Below are 21,935 nucleotides of genomic sequence, written 5' to 3'. Positions count from 1 at the left end.
AGTGGTATAGAACAAGCAAACAATGGTGGGTTACGTAAATGTTTTCTTGGGCATGTAGCAGGAACCATCATTAAACAGTTTGCAACATATGAACTAATCTCGATAAGTAGCTTTATTAGGGTACTGTTTCTATGATCAGATAAGCGATTCTTATCATAACAGAGGAAATATGTTGGTCTTGGATCCGAAAAAAGATCCTTGTAGAGATGCAAGAAACAAAACCAAAAAAAATAAAAACATCCTTGTAGAGATAATACTGGAGACATTACTGGATCTGCACCCAACTTGGAGCATAAGTGTACACAAATGGCCGAGATGCAGATGCAGATTCTCCAAGATGCACTTCTTGGTAGCAGTATCCATCTTCTCCACACATGTAAGCTGTGAAGTTGTTGCTCTCTTTTCTGTCTTTAAAATAAATCACTGCAATTTTCTTCTTCTCGTCGATGAAGAAACTCAGAGATGCCTGTATTCCAATGAAAAGTGTCCTATCAAGTTTCAAGAAGTAGCTCCATGACACCGCGTTGGGCTCAATCTTAGTTGTAATCCATTTTTTAAATAACACTGCAAGCTTCTCTTCTCTAACAGAAGATAGAGTCACACCATATTCAGGATGAGAGTCAAACGGCAGATCCAGATGCCGTCCAAAACTCTCTTTTGTAAAATCAAAGCAGAGTAAAAAATTTGTGCGCATTCCTCCTCCCAATATTTTCTGAGCAACAAAGTAAGTATTTCCCTTCACGGACACCCACCGACAAAAAAAGTGTGGCATATACCAGTCGGGAGTGACATCAAGAGCCTTCCATATATTACACTTAAGATCGAAGATTCCGAACTCAACAATTCGTTGCTCAGCATTCTCATCGTAATCATTTAAAAACCTAAAGATTTTGTGGTTACGGTTGTTGTCGTATCCGAGAGCATACCTCTCAAACAAGTGGGAATTACTTGTGGGTTTGATCCACCTTGTTTGTCCCAAATACGGATTCCAAACGAGGAGGCTGGTGTTGTCCTCCTTAGGGACGCATAACAACAAGCCATCGCAGTGAAAGACTTGAGCAAATGAGTTACAAATCTCCTTTACAGATGGATCTACCAAGTCTTTGTTGTTATGGAGACTAACGCTCATTAATTGAGCCCTAAAATCATTCAACATGATCACCAGAATCGCCTCGGCTGCTTTACCACAATGCTTCTCTGCAAAGCTCGGATCTTTGGATAATGCGTTCCATCGTTTGCAAGTAGACCTCACTGCTCTCAGAGATGTTGTCGGAACCTTAGAGAGAATCTCCTCTAGCAAATCCTGCGGGATATCGGACATCATCATCGTGGTTGTTGCTATCAAATACAAATTAGGGTTTTTAAACGAACAAGGTTGTAATAGAAATTAGGGTTATCGAAACTCTTACCCAATCTTTTAAATATATAGAAAATACCGTAATTCTTAATTTCACGTTGCTAAATTATACCGACATAAGGAGAGAAAGAAAACAAAAATTGTTGCTACGATATAAGTACATTTTCCAAAATAAAGCAAGTACATCAATAAGTTTGTCTTTTTTTTTTTTTTTTTTTCTAAGTTAACACTTATTCTGGTATAAAACCTCTAACACCGGCTAGAATCTCTGAACATTTAAATGTATGTAGAATCTCAAACATCAAACCTCAAAGGCTCAAAAATCACATAATTGTAGAGAAGAAGGAGAAGAAGTATATGATTACATAATACATTCTACGAGCTATAATATATCAACCGGCTGAACCTGTAGGACTCCACCTCTGTCATCGATCACTAACATAACAAAATATACTTTAGCAACAAACAAATAAGGCATTCTCAACCATTGCACTGGATGCTGATTGATGATGACCACCCTGTTTACTTTTGCCCAATAGGCGATATAGCTAGTACAGCTTAGTGTGGTGTTCGTTCCACCGTCGTCTGAGCCCAGCTTATTGGAACTCTACGACATTTACAACAGCCAGAGACCTTGGACGGTGTAATTCTTGTGGTTAGACCGGACGCTCTTCATGGAGCCAGTGAACCTGCTAAACCGGAAGTGTTTCATAGTTCATAGACTATGATTTTTTTTTGTTTTTTAGATTAGATTTCTATTATGTGCATCATATATGATATATGTAGCAGTATAAATTTCTAAAAACGTGAAAGGAATTAAAAACAAATTGCAAAAAATATAATACATAATCACACATCCACACACAAACAAACAAAAAATCACTCATTGAGTCATTTCTCAAGTATATTAACATAGTCCCAAAAATATTTCAAAAAAAAACTTTGAATTTTAAAATAATTAAATGAAAATCTCAAGAATATAATATATTCCCTCTGTTCCTAATAGTTTGATGTTTAGATAAATTTATTATTATTTTTTTTTTAATTTTTTAATTTTATTTTTGATCATCTTATGCATATGTGATTATTTATTTTTCTGACATTTTTTCTATTTTTCTATTTTTCCACTTTTCAGTATTAAAAATATTTAAAACATCAATTCACAAAGAAAAATTCTTTAAAATATCAATTTATCAGGAACAACAGATGGAGTACAAAATACAAACCGAATAACGTGAGTATGTGACTTCCGAAACATAAATCTTACTCCATATGGTATTGCTGCTACAAGTCAGCCCCAACAAAAATTTATAAATTTGTCTATTATCATTAAAATAAGGACTAAAGAGACGAGGACCAAAATGTTTGACGAAGTCATAAATTGATGTGGGTAGTAGTTGCAATTTGCAAATTGCAATGGTGGGAGCCATGTGGCGTCTTAACTTACAAAAAAACTGATGCAAAGGTCCTACGCCAAAAACAACAATTTATACAAAGATATTTTTCATCTAACGTCACATCTGATCTTGAATCTGAGATGGGAAACTTGTTCAACTTGTTAATCTTTCCAATCAGTTCCGTCTCCTTCCTCTGCATTAACTATTAGGATTCATCAGATAGAGAATCAGAGATCCATTTCATAAATTCAACTAAGCTTAGCTTGTGTGATTGCACCAAGCCCACTCTTCCATTCGATCTACAGGTTCTCGAACCGAACCCCATCAATTAGTTTTGACTCTCTGTTTTACAATTCCTCTGACTTCTGAACAGAGTTTTTATAAAAGCTTGAACTTTTTGATGTTTTCTTAAGCAAAGGATTGATTTTTTTATATTGAAACCATCCAAAATCTCGACTAAAGAGTATCTTTCTGTTTGTTTTCCATAGGATCACCGTCTCTGTCTCGATCGGTGGTCTTTGATTGATGGGTGAAGAGATAATAGTAAACGATGAAGCCAGCTCTGAGGCTAAGCCAAGTCCGAAGCTGACACTATTGCCTCTAGTGTTTCTCATTTTCTATGAAGTTTCTGGTGGACCTTTTGGTGTGGAGGATTCTGTGAAATCAGGTGGTGGTCCTCTCTTATCCCTTTTAGGGTTCTTGATCTTCCCTCTGATTTGGAGCATACCCGAAGCTCTGGTTACGGCAGAGCTTGCCACAAGCTTCCCTGAGAATGGTGGCTACGTTGTTTGGATCTCTTCAGCGTTTGGTCCGTTTTGGGGATTCCAAGAAGGTTTTTGGAAATGGTTTAGTGGTGTTATGGATAATGCTCTCTACCCTGTATTGTTTCTTGATTACCTGAAACATTCGTTTCCGGTTTTGAATCATGTAGCTGCTCGTGTACCTGCTCTGTTAGGCATTACGTTTTCACTGACTTATTTGAACTATAGAGGATTGCATATTGTTGGGTTATCAGCTGTTGTGCTAGCGATTTTTTCGCTCTGTCCTTTCGTTGTAATGGCTTTGCTTGCTGTTCCTCGAATCAGGCCTAAGCGTTGGCTGGTTGTGGATACTAGGAAGATTAACTGGAGAGGGTACTTTAATACCATGTTTTGGAATCTGAACTATTGGGACAAAGCTAGTACTCTTGCAGGAGAAGTTGACAGTCCTGGGAAGACGTTTCCAAAGGCTTTGTTTGGAGCGGTTTTGTTAGTCATGGGGTCATATTTGATTCCCCTCATGGCAGGGACTGGAGCTTTAACCTCCTCTTCTGAAGAGTGGAGTGATGGGTATTTTGCTGAGGTTGGAATGCTTATTGGTGGTGTTTGGCTCAAGGGATGGATACAAGCTGCTGCTGCAATGTCCAATCTTGGATTGTTTGAAGCCGAGATGAGTAGTGATGCGTTTCAGCTTCTTGGTATGAGTGAGATTGGGATGCTCCCTGCATTTTTTGCTCAAAGGTTAGTCACTTAAGTCTCCAAAAGTGTTTTTTCTGGGGTTATGAACGATGCCCGTGGATAAGTCGGTTTTAACATGCTTTGTGTGTTGTTGCAGGTCAAAGTATGGGACACCAACGATCAGTATTCTGTGCTCAGCTACAGGAGTCATATTCCTGTCGTGGATGAGCTTCCAAGAGATCATTGAGTTTCTGAATTTCTTGTACGCGTTAGGAATGCTTCTTGAATTCGCAGCCTTTGTCAAACTAAGGATTAAGAAACCGGATCTCAACCGGCCTTATAAAGTTCCCTTGAACACATTTGGAGTTTTCATGCTGTGCCTGCCTCCTTCTTTGCTTGTCATTCTTGTGATGGTTTTGGCTGCCCCGAGGACATTTCTTATCAGTGGCGTGATTATCATTCTCGGGTTCTGCCTGTACCCGCTCTTAACACTTGTTAAGGAGAAACGTTGGGCGAGATTTGTCCCGGAGGAAACAAGACCAGTTTCAGGAGTTCCATCAGAGTCACAGTTGGATGAAGAACATGGAGATGAGTCTTCTGCTAGTCTTCTCCCATGATCACACATTCACACCACCTGTAAAAGACAAACCAACAACAGTTGGTGATTCTTGCACAAATCTTTAAAGGCGCATGGTAAGTCTTGTATAGATTGTAAAAATGCAATTTATTTATGTCTTGCTCAACTTCTGGTTAAAGTACAGAAAACAATACAAGAAAGTATTGTAGAAGCAGGAGGGGTTCTGAGTAAATTAAATTGTCTAAAGCATGTATTGTTTATGGTTACAGAATGTATATACACATAAGACTTAAATTTTGTTGATATCTGCCCACATTTTCTAATTTTCTATTATTGGATTTAAAACATTTGCACTTTTTTTTGTCAATTCTTTTTAAGTTTACTGCTTATGATATCTTCTCTGTTTCTCATCTTTGCTTATTGGATCTCTTTCTCTGGCTTACTGGAGCCTTGGAGACATGTACCATGATATTTTAATCCAAGAAATTCATGGTATGAGAGTGAGATAGAGAATGTGGTTTATGTTTCTGCGGCTTTGGATAACGAGCTTAAGCGAAAGCCTAAGTTAAACCACAAATGGCTACATCACTCATTATTTGCTATATATGTAATGAATGTGATTCGAAACATCAAGCAAGAATATAATCTGCAGTGTCAAAAAGAATCTTGGCGTTCTGAGGTTTTTATCTCATGTGGTGCGGTCCATTGTCCATTGTCCATTGTCCTTCTACCTCTCTCTTTCATGCCATGCTCGAGTCTCAGACCATTCAAACGTCGCACTACTATGTGCCTTTGCTGACCGGAAGAGCTACAAAGCTAGGCCTTAGAGGACTTTCTATTTTCCTTCGGTTTGTTCAATTTTTTCTCTCATTTGTTCTCTTTCTGGTAGATACTTAGTTTTAACATAAGTTTGTCCTTTTGTAGTACTTTTGGGAGAAAAATATTTGAGAGTTTTTTTCTCCAGTTATACGTTTTTTTTCCAAAACAAATTTTTAACTGTTACAGTTTTTGTAAAGAAGCTTAAAAGTTCTTGATTAAATCATACCGAAACTAACAGTTTAATTTTGTGTGTTTTTCATTTCTTTAGTTTTCTCGAAACATAATAATTATATTCTTCTTTAAATTAAAGCTACACCCTTTGCACTTGAGAGGTTATAGATTGAAGCATAATTCTAAATTTATGTCACATCATAAGAAAATAAATAGGAAAATAGGATAAGGAAGTTAAGAATATTTTTGAAAAGATTCCCACCTGAGGCTGAGATGAGAAATTGCTTCTATAGTTTCGGATAAACAAAAGAAAAAATAAGTCTTGTTTTTTTTTCTTACAATATGTGAATTCCACTATGTTCCTTCATATTTTGTGGGTGTCATTTTTAATAGATATAGACCTCAAAATAGTTCAAAGGCCGGACCGGAATTGGGTCGATGATATGATGTGTTCGAATAGGAGTCACGATAGAGATGGTGTAGATAATTGCAAGTAGTTTGTCATAACTTCTCGTAATATAATTTTTTTTAGTATTTTTATTCAAAATTTTCGGTCAGTTTGATTCCAAAATTTTTAAATTATAAAAATGTTGCCGAAACTAATTGAAATAAAATTTGGTTCGGTTCGATTAACAAAAACTGGTTTAAAAATTCGTAAATCCAGTCTAATTGTGGTATAATCCAGTTATTAAACCGAGAACAGAACCGAACTAACCAAAATTTTCGGTTAACTGAACTAAATTTTAAAAATTGCCAATCGATTAATGACCAATAGCCTAAACCAAACCGAACAACCAAAATCTAGGTTCCGTTCCGTTCGGTTGTTTATCCCAGCTCTACGTAAGATAGAATATTATTGTAACGTACTACGGTACTAAGATATACAGTAAATATATATGGCCCTGCTGGTATTTCTACAAGATAACTTTATCAACTCCACGAATCGCATGTTTTGTAACTTTATTAACTCCACAATCGAATGTTTTTAAAACATGCATATATTTGATAAGGATTGGTTTAAAGTTATATAACAACCAATTGCCCTGCTGGTTTTAAATTATATAAACAAATCACAACTTTTTACTAAAATAGAAAAAAGAAACAATTAGTTGAATTTGATTTGTCTGTCGTAAAACAGTTTTACCTTTTTAAAAACAAATTAATATCTTCCATTGGATTTCGAATTTTCCTTATGAAGCTACACAGTGAGCATCAGGGAATATATTCTAAATTTCCTATTACAAAAAGTTGCAACAAAATTAAGTATACTCTATATTTTAGTTCTTTAAACACATCCATATGTTTAAAGTCCAGCAAATATGACGAAGTTTACATGTTGAACCTTTTGGAGAGTAAAGTAAAACTAAAAATACCGATCAATATGATTTATAAGATAACATTTTACATTATATATATAATACATTCACAGACATTATTCTAAACGACAACTTTTGGTTAGTTAAAAATTTAAAAGATATTTTTGAAATTAACTCTCGTACGTATAACTCTAGAGTTCACAATGGTCATGTGGAGATCCCATTTGTCTCATTGTTTGGATTTTGAGTTATGTATTCAAATGTGTAGATGTGTTTAGCAGTTTAGCTATAAACCAAGAGTTTAATTTGGATGTTGATGCCTCTAGCCTACATCTAAAAGAATAATGTAAACTTTTTTTTTTGGCAAAAAAAAAAAAGAATAATTAATGTAAACAACTTCAAAATTTAAATGTAAAAAGCTTTTAGAATAGATGACAAAAAAATGCAAGACGTACACTATGTGTTTTGAATGAGTTCACTAACTCCGTTCAGCGTTCTTCATATCATCAAGATGAAGTTTAAGAAAATAATAGCATAACGCTCCATGCATGATGCACTACTAAATTTTATTTTTATTTTTTGGTTGAAGAAACACTTCTAAAACTTGATTGATGATATTATCAACTTCTAAAAAAAACACTCCTAACTCTTTTGAAGTATATATTGGTTATTTCTTTTACATTTTAGCTAGTTTTATAAAAACATTACGTACATCTGCAACTATTGACATACAAGTGATGTTGAGATATATATAGTTCTTCCAAAATCATCACCATCTGATATCACAGTCGGATTAAATTCGGAACTTCTTTAGAACCAACGGCACTTATTAATCGGCATTATACATAAACACTTTTGTACTTTAATATTCGTGAGACTTTTTAACTACGTGGAATTCTCTAATTTTTTCCCTCATTTCTCTAACTTTTTCTTAATTATCTTTATATGTTAACACTATAATAAAATGTTATACAAATGGGTCACAAACGCCACAGACAATTCAAACCGCAAAAATATTGAAATTTACATACTCCCTCTTTAAAAGGATAATTTTTTAAGTTTTTCACATAAATTAAGAAAATAATTAATGTTTAGTCATAAATATATTTGATATATAAATAACATATTTCTCATAACTATTAACCAATGGTAGTTCATTAAAATTTTAAATTCTCAATTAATGAATTTTGAAATCCACAATTTTATAGCATTAATTAATAAAAAATACTCCCTCTGATTTTATTTAAGGTTTATTTTTTTTGTTTTAAATTACTTGTCATTCCCACTTTTCAAAAATTTTCAAAAATAACCTTATTTAAACTAATACAATTGAGTCACATATCCTAGCTAGGTTAGATATACCATGTCAAATTTGTCAAATTACAATTTTTCTTAATCTACTCAAAAGTCTCTAAAACGACAACTAAACTAAACCGGAGGAAGTACAGAAAATCAATATTTGTGATACAAGATAAATTTTTAAAACATCACTTGTTCTAATATAGAAGGGAGTACAAATACATCTATAATCTGCAACTTAATTACCTTGCATATTCTGAAATTTTCGTCAACTCGTATCTTTGTCACAAAAGCGTTAAAAGATTAATTAAATGTTAATTTTTTTGGAAAAGAGGTTATGAAAGCATATTATGAGGTTAAATTATGCTGGTCTTCATCCTATGTAGAATCTCCTAATAATTAATACATTGATATTACCCATTCGATGATCGATGGAAAACGTGCCACAAGTAATAAATTCTTTTAAAACTAAACAAGTAACAAACTGATTAATTTTTTTTTTTTAAATACGATCCTCTTTTTCTTTTCTTTTTTCCCACTCTCCAGATTCTCTAGTCCCACAGTTTATGGTGTGTATATATAGAACAGATCACCAAAGAGATAACAGAACACAAGCTGATCAAGTTATAGACTGATAGAAATATACTCGTACTAAAATCAAAATTAAATATAGTTAAGTACATACTCTGATACCGTTTATAAACATCGTACACACAGTTGATGGGAAGAACTGGGATCGCCAAAGCACCAACACTGCTATTAAGGTCAAAGCCATAACTTTTCTCATCATTCTTCTTTTATTTTCTCTAATCAAATGCTGTTACTACAAAATATTCATAGAGTTGGAAAGAACCCAAATAAATCATCGGTGCTCGTTACTTATTAGACTATGATTTTTCTACAAACTTTTTGTTTTTTAACAAATTTTAAGCAATTGATAAATATATATATTTTTTAAGAATTTTGTTTTTTCGTAGAACTAGCTAGAATTGTGCAACTATATAACAAGCTAGGGTGGATGTTAAAATGTGTGATGATAAGTAAAATAGTAAACTTGGAGGTCTTTAACGAAAACAAGAAGAAGTAGCTGATTATACTGTTTTCAAATGATTGATTTAGGAGTTGGAAGCAATTTCAAGGTCGTGCAGGAATAAGTAGCAAAGCTGCAAAACCAAACCCCATGAAGGTCAGTTACTTTGGAGATACTTCCGACCATAATCTCAACTTCGGTGGCGAAGAGGAGAGCTGGGTCCCACACCCACGCACCGGAATATTCTTTCCGCCGGGACAAGAGGCGGTGATGGAAGACGTTCCTGACGGTGCAGCCTCCTTCGGCATGACGTTTTGGATAAGGAACGTCGACGGTGTTGATAAACCTGATCCTGATCTTTATCATCACCTTCGTTACTAGGGATAAAATTAATATGTTACTACTAATCTCTTATGATTGAGAGATGAAAATATCATAAGGGGACACTATATAGTATATGTAACTATATATATTGAATAATCTCAAGGAAATGAGAGGAATGGTATATACGTACAACGTTTGATTATGTTCCTTTTCATATGATGGATGAAGAAGTTTAATAGTTAAATTAGCTGTGACTTGTGACTATGTGAGTTTGTGTGACTTGTAAAAAGAACTTTTGAGATGTGTCAAAAACAAAAGATGTGGCGATATTACACTTAATTGCGACAAGAACCCTCACAGCTGAGTTAGTACAAAACTGTGAGCATGGGGAGTGTATGGTTCTGTGTTGAGAATATCAATAACGGTGAAACACTTATAAGGTGCATACCCTGAGACGAGAATGTATATATGTTTTGTTTAGAGAGTCTATCAAATAGTGATACGCTAAATTATACACTTATGCTGCAGCCATACTTATCATTCGGCTTGCTTTGATCCTTGGCTTGAGATTCATGGAGACTGGCACTTACTGCCGTGGATTGGTGGTAATCCATGAACTGGAAGAGGAACCTAAACATTGAGTCGGTTTTTGTCATGATTTGAAACACTTGCAATTTCCAAGGCTGAATCATAATGAATAATAAAAAAAAATCATTGTCTAAATATATTATGAACTGAAGATTTAACTCAAAAACTCTTGCGTACATAAAAAGGATTTGATGATGATCAACTGTAAATACTCATCATAGTCATAGCTCTTGATCGGTCACACGATTGTTCCTTATTAAACTTTTGTTATGATTATTACCACATGGCTTCTTTTGTTTCTTTATTTTAATAATTCCTATTTAATCCAGAAACTGTGTAACGACGACCACTTCAATTTCATGCAAACTAAACGGCCCAGTAAAACAAATTATGACCGATCTTTTCTTAAATGACATCAGTAGTTATCTATAGAAACACATTTATTTAATATGAAGTCTCAAGGAATCATTATTTGGCAACCGATCAAACACGGAGTCTGATATATATTTGCTGATAAAACATATACGTACCGGACAAGGACTACTACTAACTAGTACATGGGATATATCCGATTGATTCTTATTATGGGTGCTGCTAATTGTGAGGTATTGAACATGCCAATAGGTGTAAAGATATAGAAAATGAGTCAAAAAATAGTTAATCATTTTGAAATGGCATGTTAAACTTTTCGCATCAGAAATGAGAAAAGACTAACCAATATATCGTATATAAGAGGTCTTGGTTGATCCATTTATCATCAAATGGTTTTGAATTAAAAACCACGATGATTTCTAAAATCTGATTTGGTTGGTCTTACTCGCTCGTTTTGTTTTGATAATTTTTTTAGGGTGAGATAATGTAATAAGCTTATCAAAATATAGTATATTAGTTTCATCACTCATCATGGTGAATAGATAGACGAAATCATAGTTCGCCCTAGCCGCTTCTCTCCATGGCACAATTCTCGAAATTCTTCCTTCTGGCGGCGTCGACTCAAATCGGTGCTGCTGGGCTACTTCCCGTTCACTGCTGTTCGCTCCTCTGCTATCAAAACTGTTTTTAGACCGCTTTTGAAATTCACCAGAGGTTTTTAGTTTGCCACGCTACTCCGGTCATGCTCCAGCTTCAACTCTTATCTCCCCGCTTTGCTCAACCGGAGGTTCGTCTCAACGAGGTGATTCTTTCGAGACTCCAACCTTTCAATGACAAATCTGAGATATTGAGGCTCCATGTACGTTCTGCTCTCCGCCTCTCTCATCGGCTCCCCTTGAAGTCATTTCCACCATCTCCTTCCTAGTTGGGTCCTTACCCCATCACCAAGTATTCTACTTGGCTGATGCTAGAAGTGAGCTCTGTTTTGACGCCGGAACTGCGCAAGATCTGGTCGGTAAAAGCTTCAACCATGGTGATTGTAACGCTCCCGAACCGCCGTACGGCCGGGTGAACCGCGGACGGCACCGGGACGCTACTTTGTAAACGTTCACCAACGATCTGGCCGGGTGCAAGAACGGATGAGGACCCTTTGGCTAGTCCATCGGTGAGGTTCCTGACCACATGGCACATCCTTAAGGCTTTGCAACCCTTGTGACACACCGTGCGTTGAGCCGACTCAGACAAAATCTATATCAGTACCACTCGCCCGTTTAAAAGAAACCCGAATACTTTGATAAATAAAAAGAGTTTATTACAAAACATATACCAAAAGATTGTAGAGTTTTGGATAAGGCCTAGTGCCAAGTTTGATTTGAAAAGAACATACTTGAATTTTACAATAGACACAAAATAAAACTACTTCGGGTTCCTATCGTTCACCACGCCCTCTAGTTCCCTCTAGGGTTACCTGCAACACAAAATATTATCATAAGTAATCTAAGATTACTTAGTGAGCTCAGGGTTCCTGCAAAGAAATTATCCCCAATCCCAAACCCCAATAACATACAACATGCAAGCAGCAAAGCAATCAACAAACAATCAGAGATAGCATGCGGAAGATAATGAGCTAAGCAAATTAATCTAGCAAGCAACCACAACAACATGCCACAACAAGCAACACAAACTTGAATGAAAACAAAGAATTTTAAACAAGTTTTAATTTATGGGCCCGGTATGCTTCCTTTCCTTAACACCTCTTTGAACAACCGCGTTGCAGCCACAAAGGCATGCAACCAGACTTCATTTAGAGCCACACCGTCGTGTAGACAGCTTCGGCCAGGATAGTGAACCCAATAACCTCCAAGCTCTTCGTAACCAACCCTACAAGCACACGAACATGGGTTGCATGTCGCGGCTGCATGTGGTACTAAATAGGAAGGACATCAATACCCCAGTCTTACTACGCTAGCCGGACTTTGTCGCGGAGTAAAACGCATTAAGACTTCAGCAAGATTGATACTTGAGTTCTTATGGTTTTTAAGCTCATAATTTTACAAGTATCAAAACTAGTTATCACCTTTGTTACTAGAACATTTCGAACTAGTAACTGGTATAACCTCACAGCACATGCATTTAAATAAGAAAATCACAAAAGAAATTCAAGTAAAAATGCAACTAAATGCTCATACAAACCGTTCACTAGATGTATGTCTTTAATCTCCATCTAGTCCGGTGAAATATGTGCCTGAACTTACAGAAAACCGGCGATCTCTTGTAAGGAGTGGTCGGACTTTCTGGTTGAATCTCCCTCACGGCACACTTAAATCCCCCCCTTTGTTGAAATCGATTTATCTCTCGATTCAACACCTTGCAATGGTCGATTGTCTTGGCTTGCTTCTTCTCTCCTTCACTCTTTCTCCCTTGCGGCAACACTTCTCTCCTTTCTCTCTTCTTTCTCTCTTCCTCTCCTTTCTCTCTTTCTCTTCTTCTCTTTTAAGATTTTTGCGAAATGAGAAAGGATGGAGGTCTTTATATAGAGAAAGTGGGCGGCATAATGGCCCAATGCATGTTAGGCGAGTGCTCATCTTCAAAACCAACAAAATGCATGTGTGTACACTTGTTAAGTGAGCACAACACTTGTCCAAGGGAATCTTCTTTTGTCTCCCACTCACTTCTCGCATGAAGGATGATTGGCCACTTTTAGAAAGTATAAATGATGATGCTTCCCACTTAGTGTTGCATGCATTCTCATTGGCCAATTTTGTGAAAACATAATGATTATGTTTCTTCAGTTTTTGCATGAATTCCTATTGGTCAATTAAGGAATCTTGTCTGGTCGCGATGCTATACCGCGGTGCAGTCGACTGACCATGTCGCGGCACGGTTACGGACGACTATGCGGTACGTCTCGGGTCTACGGTATGCCTTGGACGACTCTGTCCTGCGATACACGGTACGGTTCATGGTACATGGTACATAGTACCATCGGCCATCTCCTAGTCCGTCCAGAATTTCTCGGATACTTCTTCAGCAATTCTTGTACCTTCCTTCCTTGCCTTATTTTCATGTCCTTTCCAGGTCCTTTGGCTAGGGATTTTTATTTTAAAATTTACCCCTTGGTGAGAGTCATTACAGTGACCTTGTATCCCCCTCATGCATCTTTGGTCTCTTTAGTTTGTTTATTGGCTATGCTCTCCCCCGATCTGCCGCTTTATCCAACAAAGATTTTCCTCACAAACCAGACCACTCTATTTTCTTCCGATCCTGGTATTGGACTGAGTTTAGACGACTTATGTCATCAATGCAGCTTCCTACCAATTCTTCATCTGTCCCCTCGATCCAGGTTTGAGCTCAACTCTCATCCGAGAACCATGGTAGATAGATTATTTCGGCTAGTCTTGGGTACATGTATGATCCTGAAGCTATTTAGACCCTATAAAAGTTTATCGAATCCAACCCGGTTAGGTCACTCTACCTCTATTTTGGTTGGCCGCAAACAATCATATAGTCATGTAATTGCCTCTCTAGATTGGCTAGTTAAATCCCTCTGTCAAGATAAGTTGGATAATGGATACCAAAAGCCCTTCGAACCCCTTAGTCTGTATCATTACCACTTAATTGCCTCTTGGTTATAACCTAGTGTCTATCTTAGTGCATCACAGCAAAGACGACAACAAGTTTTGTGTGGGAACCCTTAACTTCCATGGCTATGAGCTTCATGTGAGGGAGGACCCACCTGCTTTGTTACGACTTTGCTTTCCTCTCCCTAGGTTCAATCTTAAAACAATCCTATCCTTTAGTCTCCTTGATCCGCCTCTAGGGTGTAAACTCGGGTATGTCTTAATATCACACTGCAATACCGGCTACAAGCTTTGTGTGGGACTCCTTAACCTCCATGGCCATTGGCTTCATGCGAGGGAGGACCCACCTGCTTTGTTATGATATTGCACATATCACCTTCGAGTCCTGGTTGTAGTTTTACCCCATTTTATGAGAATTGAGCCAGAAACTGTTTTAAACTTTGATCAATTTGCTTTGAACATTCTCTTATCGGCGAGAGCATCCTCCCTCACTTCACATATGTACCACCTTTATAAACGCTCCGCTGCATATATTGCAAGAGCTATTGTTGATCACTTGTTGATCGAGGAAGACGCGGAGCAAGTCTTCAAATGCGCTTCCACCATGGTCCCAACAGATCTTTCAAGCTTTGCTAGCCTCCCAAAGATTTGCACCTTCTTAGAAAACTCATAGAACCAGTATCTCTCTATGCTTTGTAACATTGTTAAGCTTTGTAACCTTTTATGTTTCTTTTTGTATGAACCCTCCTCTTTGAAAACTTAAGTTTTAATGGAAGCTTTTTTACCAAAAAAAAGAAAAAAAAAAAAAAAAAAAAAAGGAAAAAGCTAATCAAAATATATGATCGGAGTCCAAATACAATGTTTTGTTTTTGATAGGTGGTGGCCGCTCCTAAGTAGTACCAAAAATTAAAGAGATAAAAGAAAGGATTTTTTCCTACGTTGGGTTGCCCTTAGTTATGGGTAATATTGCAAGTCTTCATGGAAATAAATTCTAGAAGAGAACTGTCAACAATCAAAATGGCATTATTCACATCAATGAATGACTGAAACCCACCCATTTCCTTTTTCTTTTTTTTTTTGTACCATCATATTCTAATCTTTGCCGACAATTTGTTACATTTTTTTTGGGGGGTTAAAGCAAGCACAAGCTAACTCAAGTACGTTTTAATGTTTAAGTGTCTAAGTTTGTGTTTTTATCTCTCAAGTGTTAACTTCTTCCCAAACAATTCCTTTTGTTATGATTTGTGCTATATATGGATAATGAATATGAAGCATAAGGAGATGATGATCCTATATATTTCTAAGTAATGCTATATATCTACGAAATAAAAAATAAGAAAAGAGTACGGTTACAAATTGTTTTTTGTTGGTTGAGAGAGAGACAGTTTAAAAAAGGATAGAATCCAAAGAGTTGGTGTGTAATGGGGTAAAGACAAGAGATGAGAGAGTAAAAAAGCAGTCAAAAAACACAGAGTGGCTAAGTGACAGTAGTGCATCAAAGCTTCTCCCATGTCCATGTCTCAAATCATATGCTCTCAAACCTTCCCACGTTCTTTCACATGCCCCTTTCATTTCTTTTCTTCTGTTAATTTTTTTTATATATATTATTATTATTATCCTATATATAGTAATGTGTCTTATTTTCCTTTATTTTTTGTTTATCTTTTCTTAACCAAAGAGTTTTGCGTTTGCCTATAATATTTTCTTATAAGATCATGTGGTAGCTCCACAAAGCTTAAATTATGATTCTTCAAGCCAAACATGAACTTGACTCTGGCAAAGTGGCAATAGTGAAACACTGTATTCTACCAAAAAAAAGATAGTAAAACACTGTTTCTAAAACCGGTTTGAGCTATTTTTGTTTATTACATGATTATCAGATATTAATATATATATATATAGACTAAATAATAACATATTTATTAAATACTTTGATGTATACAGCATGGTCTCCTTCGTTGTTGGAGGTCATTAGTTTGTTTATTCGCTTGAAGCCATTTGGATTTTATTGAAATCTAATTGATTTAACTACATATAAAGTAAAATAATTCATCATTTCTTGATCGCTAAATTGTCACTTGGTCCTTGTATTTCTGTCGCTAGGTTTATTATAGTATCATGATTAATTGCTTGTTTGATCTGCAAAATTTAAGAAAGTTATTTTCGTAATAAATTTTGAATCTTCGTAGCCAACTACTCTGATTTGGAATATATGTTTTTTCTAATCATAATTGAGTTATGCAATGATCTTCAAGTTTGGGTCTACTTGGACTTTAATTTGGATCATATGTTATTAGCTTTTTTATAAAGCATTTGATACAAAGTAAACGATGCTTTTCTAATAAAGAGGTTCAAATTCAAAACGTGAGAGTGGCAACTTTTTGCGATATTGATGTTGAAATTGGAACAAACTTATTAATCCAAATATACTTATTAATGTACATTAATGCATAAAATTCTTTGTGATTCCATCACATTCTTTTATGAAAATAAATAAATATTGTTATAAATCATAAGAATATGGATAGCTAGTAGTAGTTAAAATGAAGAAATTCAACATTCTTTAAAATAATGGTTCATTGTAATCACATAAATGCTAAACTATAAGATTTTTTTTGATTTCTCTCTTTTTTACAAAACTTTTCAAAAAAAAAAAAAAGATTACCTCATATACTTTTTACCCAAAAGAGAAGAAGAAAAAGGCGTATCTTATAAGCGAAGGGACTGCGAATTTTGCAACATGAGGTGCCCACTACTAAAGGACGACAATCATGAATCATTTACAATCCTCTCTATTGAAAACATCAAAGCAACAATACAATACTACTATTAAGAATACTATAATATATCCTCCTCTTATATGGTTATCTCTATTTTCTTATACACTAGAAGAGAGTGAGATATTGAAAAAAAAAAGTAAAGGATTATCTCTATTTTCTTATATATACTAGAAGAGAGTGAGATATAGAACAGAAGAAAAAAAAAAGTAAAAGGAGGACAGTTGTAATCAGAACAAAAAAAGTCATTAATTTTACCAAAAGCAGAAAGATAGTCCCCGAGCATTCATTCAAAGAAGAGTCAAAATGGACCCTCTTATTCATTTATAAGATCTCATCCCCACATCAATTAATTGTATACATCCAAAGAAATATTTAGTAATTCGATGGTGGTTTAACAAGTAGTATTAAATATCTTCCAGCAAACATAACAAAGCGAAACAGAAAACTCAACTTCGTATCAAGAAATATCAAAATATTTTATGGTTAACTAACTGACTTATATTCGAAAAATTGTTAAAGCCATGCAAATGAGATCTTGAGTGTAAATAGTCATAAATGTGGCCGTGTGTACGCGACTCTCGAGGGGTCATCTCTATCTCTTTCTCGTTGCCAAATGCCAAACAACTAGGAGCTGAGTTTATCTATGTTCACATAATTATTACTGTTGATTAAACCCCAAAGACCAAATCCAAAAACACCATTTTTACATTATCTTGATGAGTGTGAAAATGTCATTTTCTCTTTGGCATCTTTCTTGTTTTGTTCACATTATGTTCTGCACTTTCTTCAACAAGTGGCCAGGAGGATATTGAATCATATCATGGCAGAGAGGCCAGAGGCCATTATCAACAAAAGAATGGAAGATCAGAAAAAGCGAAAAACCAAACATATCTCCACAGATTGAAAAAGAGAGATGAACAATTCAAGATTCATAGTTAGGGGGTAACAACAAACACTTAATGCTATAGGTAAAGCAGGGCAATTCTCCTTCTCTTGCCTTCACCTTACTCAAAAAATATTGAAGGTGAGAATTTAAAAAATAAACCCAAACTGAAAGATAAGTAAAACCAAATCCAAACTCCATCTCATTCACCAGAGATTTAGAGTAAAAAAGGATGATTCATTTGAGTTCGGTTTGAACCCGTGAATCATCGGTTATGCTAACAAACCTGATTCCTAATCAATAAAGCTGCTAAAAGTGGGTTAGCTTAAGTTACCGGCGTATGAACACATTGCATCTGATCTTTTTTTCATCTGAAAGTCATCGGCTAATGCTACCTTCAAGGATTGTTTTTAGTCATAAGCTCTCTTTAAACGTTAGACATCAGTATGCCAAACCGGGCGGTGATCTTCAAAGCTCCCATTCTCCAAGGCTGCAACTTTGGCCCTGTGCGCAGCAGACAATGCGAGCGTGTTGTTCTTCCCTCTTTCCTCTTGTGGGTACTCACAGGATTCTGTTAAAGAACCGGTCTTGAGATCAGCTGGTGGTATAAAGCAATCGAGAGATAGACCAGGAACGTTAAACGCAACTTCTTCAATAGTCCAGCTTTCTTCCATCTTCGTCCTCGTGTGGCTCATCGCCACTTCCCCAAATCTGAAAAGGGTCACAACCGAGTGTCCCGAGTGAGCGATCATGATCCCTTCGACCATGCGGTAATCGTCTAGGGAAGAGTTGTAAGTGGTCTCCCAGAAAACAGTATCTCCACCGTTGGACTGGATCCGGGTCAAATGTGAATCCTCAATGTGAACTAAGAGTCCTGTTTTCTGACTGAAGTAGCCAAAGAGAACGTGCCTTATGATCTCAGCTGGTCCTTCGCTTCTGGCCTTTAGAGTTTCAGGGTCAGTGCATAGCTTCAAAATGAAGCAATCTTCACCATTCACCTTCTTCTCTCCTATACACTTGGCTTCCGCAAACATTGCAGCAGTTATTCTCGGATCTAGTCCCTGAATCAACCACAAACCAAATAAAACACTAAGGATCTCTATGATCTCTCGAAAAAAATCAAAACTTAAAAAAGAGTCAACTTACCTGAAGTCCACGGCGGAGAGGCCTCACAGGTCCTTTAGCGGTATGAGAACCAAGCCAAGGAGTGTGTCGCCAAACAAGCTTGCCGTTACAGCCAGCACGAACTTTACTACCACCAACAGCAAGCTCAACGTACCACATATCAGGATTCATTTGCCAAAGAACAAAACCACCAGTCTCAGCTTTAGATGGGTTTCGATTCCTAACAGTTCTAGTAGCCGTTTCAAGCTCTGAAGTGATCATCTTGAGTTTCCCCATAGCATAAGCGTTTTTAATGGAGTTCTGTAGCTTCTGACCACCAGAAGCTGCAGTGTACTGTTGAAGAATATACTGAGCAGATGATGTTTCCTGCAAAAAACAGTAAGAAGAAGAAGAAAGAATCAGTACAATGATGAACAGTAAAAAGTCTTCAAATAAAGCTCAGAAGAAGAAACCAAAGAGATAAAAATCAAAACTTTTTTTTTTTTTTTTTTGTTTAATACTCTCAATAACTAAACTAGTTTGTAAGCAAAAAATATCAAATCCCACCAAAGAATATGACATCAATTTCCACCAACCAACGACCAATGAAAAACATTCTGAAGAACTAAATAATTCAAATTAAATAAAAAATGTAAATCTGAAGAAAATTTCTAAAATCAAATCCATTGAAAATGATGGAAAAGAAAAAAAATCTGAACTTTAGAAGAAGAAGAAGAGAGAGAGAGAGAGAGACTAACGATTGGAGTGTTTTTGATACTAAGGTGAGGCAAAGGATCAGAGGAAGAGACATGAATAGGAGCAAGAGGAGCACCCATTACTCCCAAAAGAAGTCTCAGATCATTTCTCCGATAAGCCGCCGTGGCAGCAACAGACGGAGCACGAGAAAGCTGCCCTTTAACCCAATCACCTAAACCCGACCCGAGTCGTTTAGATTCTCCTAGATTCCCACCTCCTCCTCCTTCATCTGGATCAGGACCTTCCATTACAGGTCTCAAACTTCCGGATCTCCCGATTAACTGCTCCGGTTGAGCTAAATAGTAACCTCCGCCGCCACCTCCTCCTCCGGTGATATTTTTTCTCCCCCAAGTGAGAGCTGACATGGGCGAATTAGAACGAGCTGGACTAACGGAACGAGACCTTGTTCTAGATCTTGACGGCGACAGACCTCTCACAACTTCGTCTCTGAGAGCTGAGAAAAAGCCTTGTTTTTTCTCCATTTCAGTAAAAAAAAAAAAAAACTAAGCTTTTTGCTTCTTCTTCTTCGTAGTTAGTAAACGTAAGCTTTATAACAACGATACAAAAATGGGTCTTTACTCTTTAACGAGAGAGAGAAAGAGAGAGAGTTATTGTGTGTGTGAGTTCGCGAAGTGAAGAAGAGAGAGTCTCTTTATTTAACCCTTTTTTTTTTTAAGAAGGGGAAGAGGAAGAAGAAGAAGAAGACAGTGATCTGTTGTAAATGACTATTTTACCCTTCAGTTGTTTGTGGAATTTCTAGTTTGGGGAACGCCACGCGCGATTTGACAAGTACACGCGCCGGTGAGATGTTCTTTCCAACCTGGCTTACGCATGAGGGACACGTGGACGGCGAGAGATGGCGAGTAAAAAGTACTCGCAGGAGAAACAAACACTCTGTGGGGAGTTTGTTAGCGCCGTTAAAGGATGGTGGACACTGGACGATCTCTTTCTCTTTGCATTTAACAGTTTTCGTTAAGTTTTCAGGAATAATTAAAAAAAAAGGACAGTTTCGTTAAGTTTTCGCAGTGAAAAATAAATAAAAGTAGTAAAGTGGCAGCGGTAAATTAGGGACAGAACTGTTAAACCTACTTCTTCTTTTTTTCACCTGTAGCCTACAATTCGATTTGTATGATGTCAACAAAACGATATGTGTACATCTTACAACAAATTTAATAAATAAATAAAAACAAATTAGGTTTGCAATATATTTGTACTGTTTGTTTACAAACATTTCTATAAATGTTATTGTACAAAAATGTCGGCCTCTTCTACTGTTTGGTTTATATATTGTTTCCTCTCTATGGTAATAAATTCGTTTTTTGCTTCCAAATGGTTTGAATCTTTAGATCTCAGGCTAATCATCATTCATCAAGACCTTTAGAAAATCCTTACAAATTACAATGACAAAAGGAATACAACGATTTTTATAGATTGTGCAATTCGTTCCTACCCTTAATTCACATGATAAGACATTTTCTATCTACTTATATTTATATCATATTTTAGACCCTAACAAAAATCACGATACAGTACTTCTTAAGTATAAATTCCATAAGTATCATGTAAAACTTGAATGTAGCTTAATTACTAGATGGTAGATAACTAGATACTTTCAAATTTATCATTGATCTTCAAGTTCTATTAAAATCGATCATTGATCTAGATAAATATGGTGCTGGTACCCGATCTCGTAACAAGTCTTGAGTTTCTTGTCCTGACATAATAGAAAATACACGCATCACATGGCAATTTCTTCATTCTTTTTTTTCCCCCCAACCATTGAACAATAATATTTTTGCGAATAGGAAAGAAACATTCTAATCAAGTAAATCTTTTGCAGTTCTAGCTAATAAAGTATGTCGATACTGAGGATGATTGAAGATATTAATTTATTTACAAACATGGAGATATAAAGAGATAGTATTTGAGTTGTGTGTTTACTTCAAGAGAAAGGAACAAAAAAGAGGTCTTTAGGAGAGGTTTCTTCTTTATCCGACAGACAGAACAACCATTTGTGTATGTTTTCATTGGCCAATTGCGTAAAGATAGCAACTCTTCCTTATATATCTTTATATTATAAAAAAATGTGATTTGTCTTTTTTTTTTTTTTTTTTTTTTTTGAAATGAATGTAAATTTTTATTCAC

At 36.0% G+C, this 21,935-nt stretch overlaps 4 protein-coding genes and 1 long non-coding RNA gene across 5 annotated transcripts; 2 read left to right on the top strand and 3 right to left on the bottom strand.

The window, feature by feature from the left end:
* Window positions 1-94: 94 nt before the first annotated feature.
* Window positions 95-1,404, bottom strand: LOC104767645 (putative F-box protein At3g19560). The gene has a single exon (XM_019241216.2). It carries the CDS (start codon window positions 1,325-1,327, stop codon window positions 266-268), a length of 1,062 nt encoding a protein of 353 aa, XP_019096761.2. The 5' UTR covers window positions 1,328-1,404; the 3' UTR covers window positions 95-265.
* Window positions 1,405-2,730: 1,326 nt separating this feature from the next.
* Window positions 2,731-5,120, top strand: PUT5 (Amino acid permease family protein). Its single transcript, XM_010489599.3, has 3 exons — window positions 2,731-3,059; window positions 3,243-4,253; window positions 4,348-5,120. The coding sequence occupies exons 2-3, from the start codon at window positions 3,280-3,282 to the stop codon at window positions 4,805-4,807; spliced, it is 1,434 nt and encodes a 477-aa protein (XP_010487901.1). The 5' UTR covers window positions 2,731-3,059; window positions 3,243-3,279; the 3' UTR covers window positions 4,808-5,120.
* A 3,856-nt stretch (window positions 5,121-8,976) lies between these two features.
* On the top strand, window positions 8,977-9,973 carry LOC104765824 (glutamate racemase). Its single transcript, XM_010489598.3, has 2 exons — window positions 8,977-9,136; window positions 9,492-9,973. The coding sequence occupies exons 1-2, from the start codon at window positions 9,093-9,095 to the stop codon at window positions 9,781-9,783; spliced, it is 336 nt and encodes a 111-aa protein (XP_010487900.2). The 5' UTR covers window positions 8,977-9,092; the 3' UTR covers window positions 9,784-9,973.
* A 1,203-nt stretch (window positions 9,974-11,176) lies between these two features.
* Window positions 11,177-13,177, bottom strand: LOC147920358 (uncharacterized). Its single transcript, XR_015591258.1, has 2 exons — window positions 12,942-13,177; window positions 11,177-12,154 (listed from the first exon to the last, which is right to left on the bottom strand). It is a non-coding gene; the product is annotated as an uncharacterized LOC147920358 (long non-coding RNA).
* A 4,741-nt stretch (window positions 13,178-17,918) lies between these two features.
* LOC104765822 (uncharacterized) lies at window positions 17,919-20,509 on the bottom strand. The gene is made up of 3 exons (XM_010489597.3): window positions 19,793-20,509; window positions 19,077-19,421; window positions 17,919-18,991 (listed from the first exon to the last, which is right to left on the bottom strand). Exons 1-3 carry the CDS (start codon window positions 20,270-20,272, stop codon window positions 18,365-18,367), a joined length of 1,452 nt encoding a protein of 483 aa, XP_010487899.1. The 5' UTR covers window positions 20,273-20,509; the 3' UTR covers window positions 17,919-18,364.
* Window positions 20,510-21,935: the final 1,426 nt, after the last annotated feature.

The sequence above is a fragment of the Camelina sativa genome, chromosome 19 (genome assembly GCF_030686135.1).
Source record: "Camelina sativa cultivar CO46 ecotype springtype chromosome 19, ASM3068613v1".
Taxonomy (NCBI): Eukaryota; Viridiplantae; Streptophyta; class Magnoliopsida; order Brassicales; family Brassicaceae; genus Camelina; species Camelina sativa.
This window is presented reverse-complemented; position numbering and strand designations above follow the sequence as displayed.

Excerpts from the sequence above, each read along its gene's own strand:
- LOC104765822 (XM_010489597.3), bottom strand. The coding sequence starts at position 20,272 with ATGGAGAAAAAACAAGGCTTTTTCTCAGCTCTCAGAGACGAAGTTGTG. Across the intron at positions 19,422-19,792 it reads GTATCAAAAACACTCCAATC|GAAACATCATCTGCTCAGTA; the intron begins GTTAGTCTCTCT and ends TGTTTTTTGCAG. Across the intron at positions 18,992-19,076 it reads CTCTCCGCCGTGGACTTCAG|GGACTAGATCCGAGAATAAC; the intron begins GTAAGTTGACTC and ends TGGTTGATTCAG.
- LOC104765824 (XM_010489598.3), top strand. The coding sequence starts at position 9,093 with ATGGGAAGAACTGGGATCGCCAAAGCACCAACACTGCTATTAAG. Across the intron at positions 9,137-9,491 it reads GCACCAACACTGCTATTAAG|GAGTTGGAAGCAATTTCAAG; the intron begins GTCAAAGCCATA and ends TGATTGATTTAG.
- LOC104767645 (XM_019241216.2), bottom strand. The coding sequence starts at position 1,327 with ATGATGATGTCCGATATCCCGCAGGATTTGCTAGAGGAGATTCTCTCT.
- PUT5 (XM_010489599.3), top strand. The coding sequence starts at position 3,280 with ATGGGTGAAGAGATAATAGTAAACGATGAAGCCAGCTCTGAGGCTAAG. Across the intron at positions 4,254-4,347 it reads CCTGCATTTTTTGCTCAAAG|GTCAAAGTATGGGACACCAA; the intron begins GTTAGTCACTTA and ends GTGTTGTTGCAG.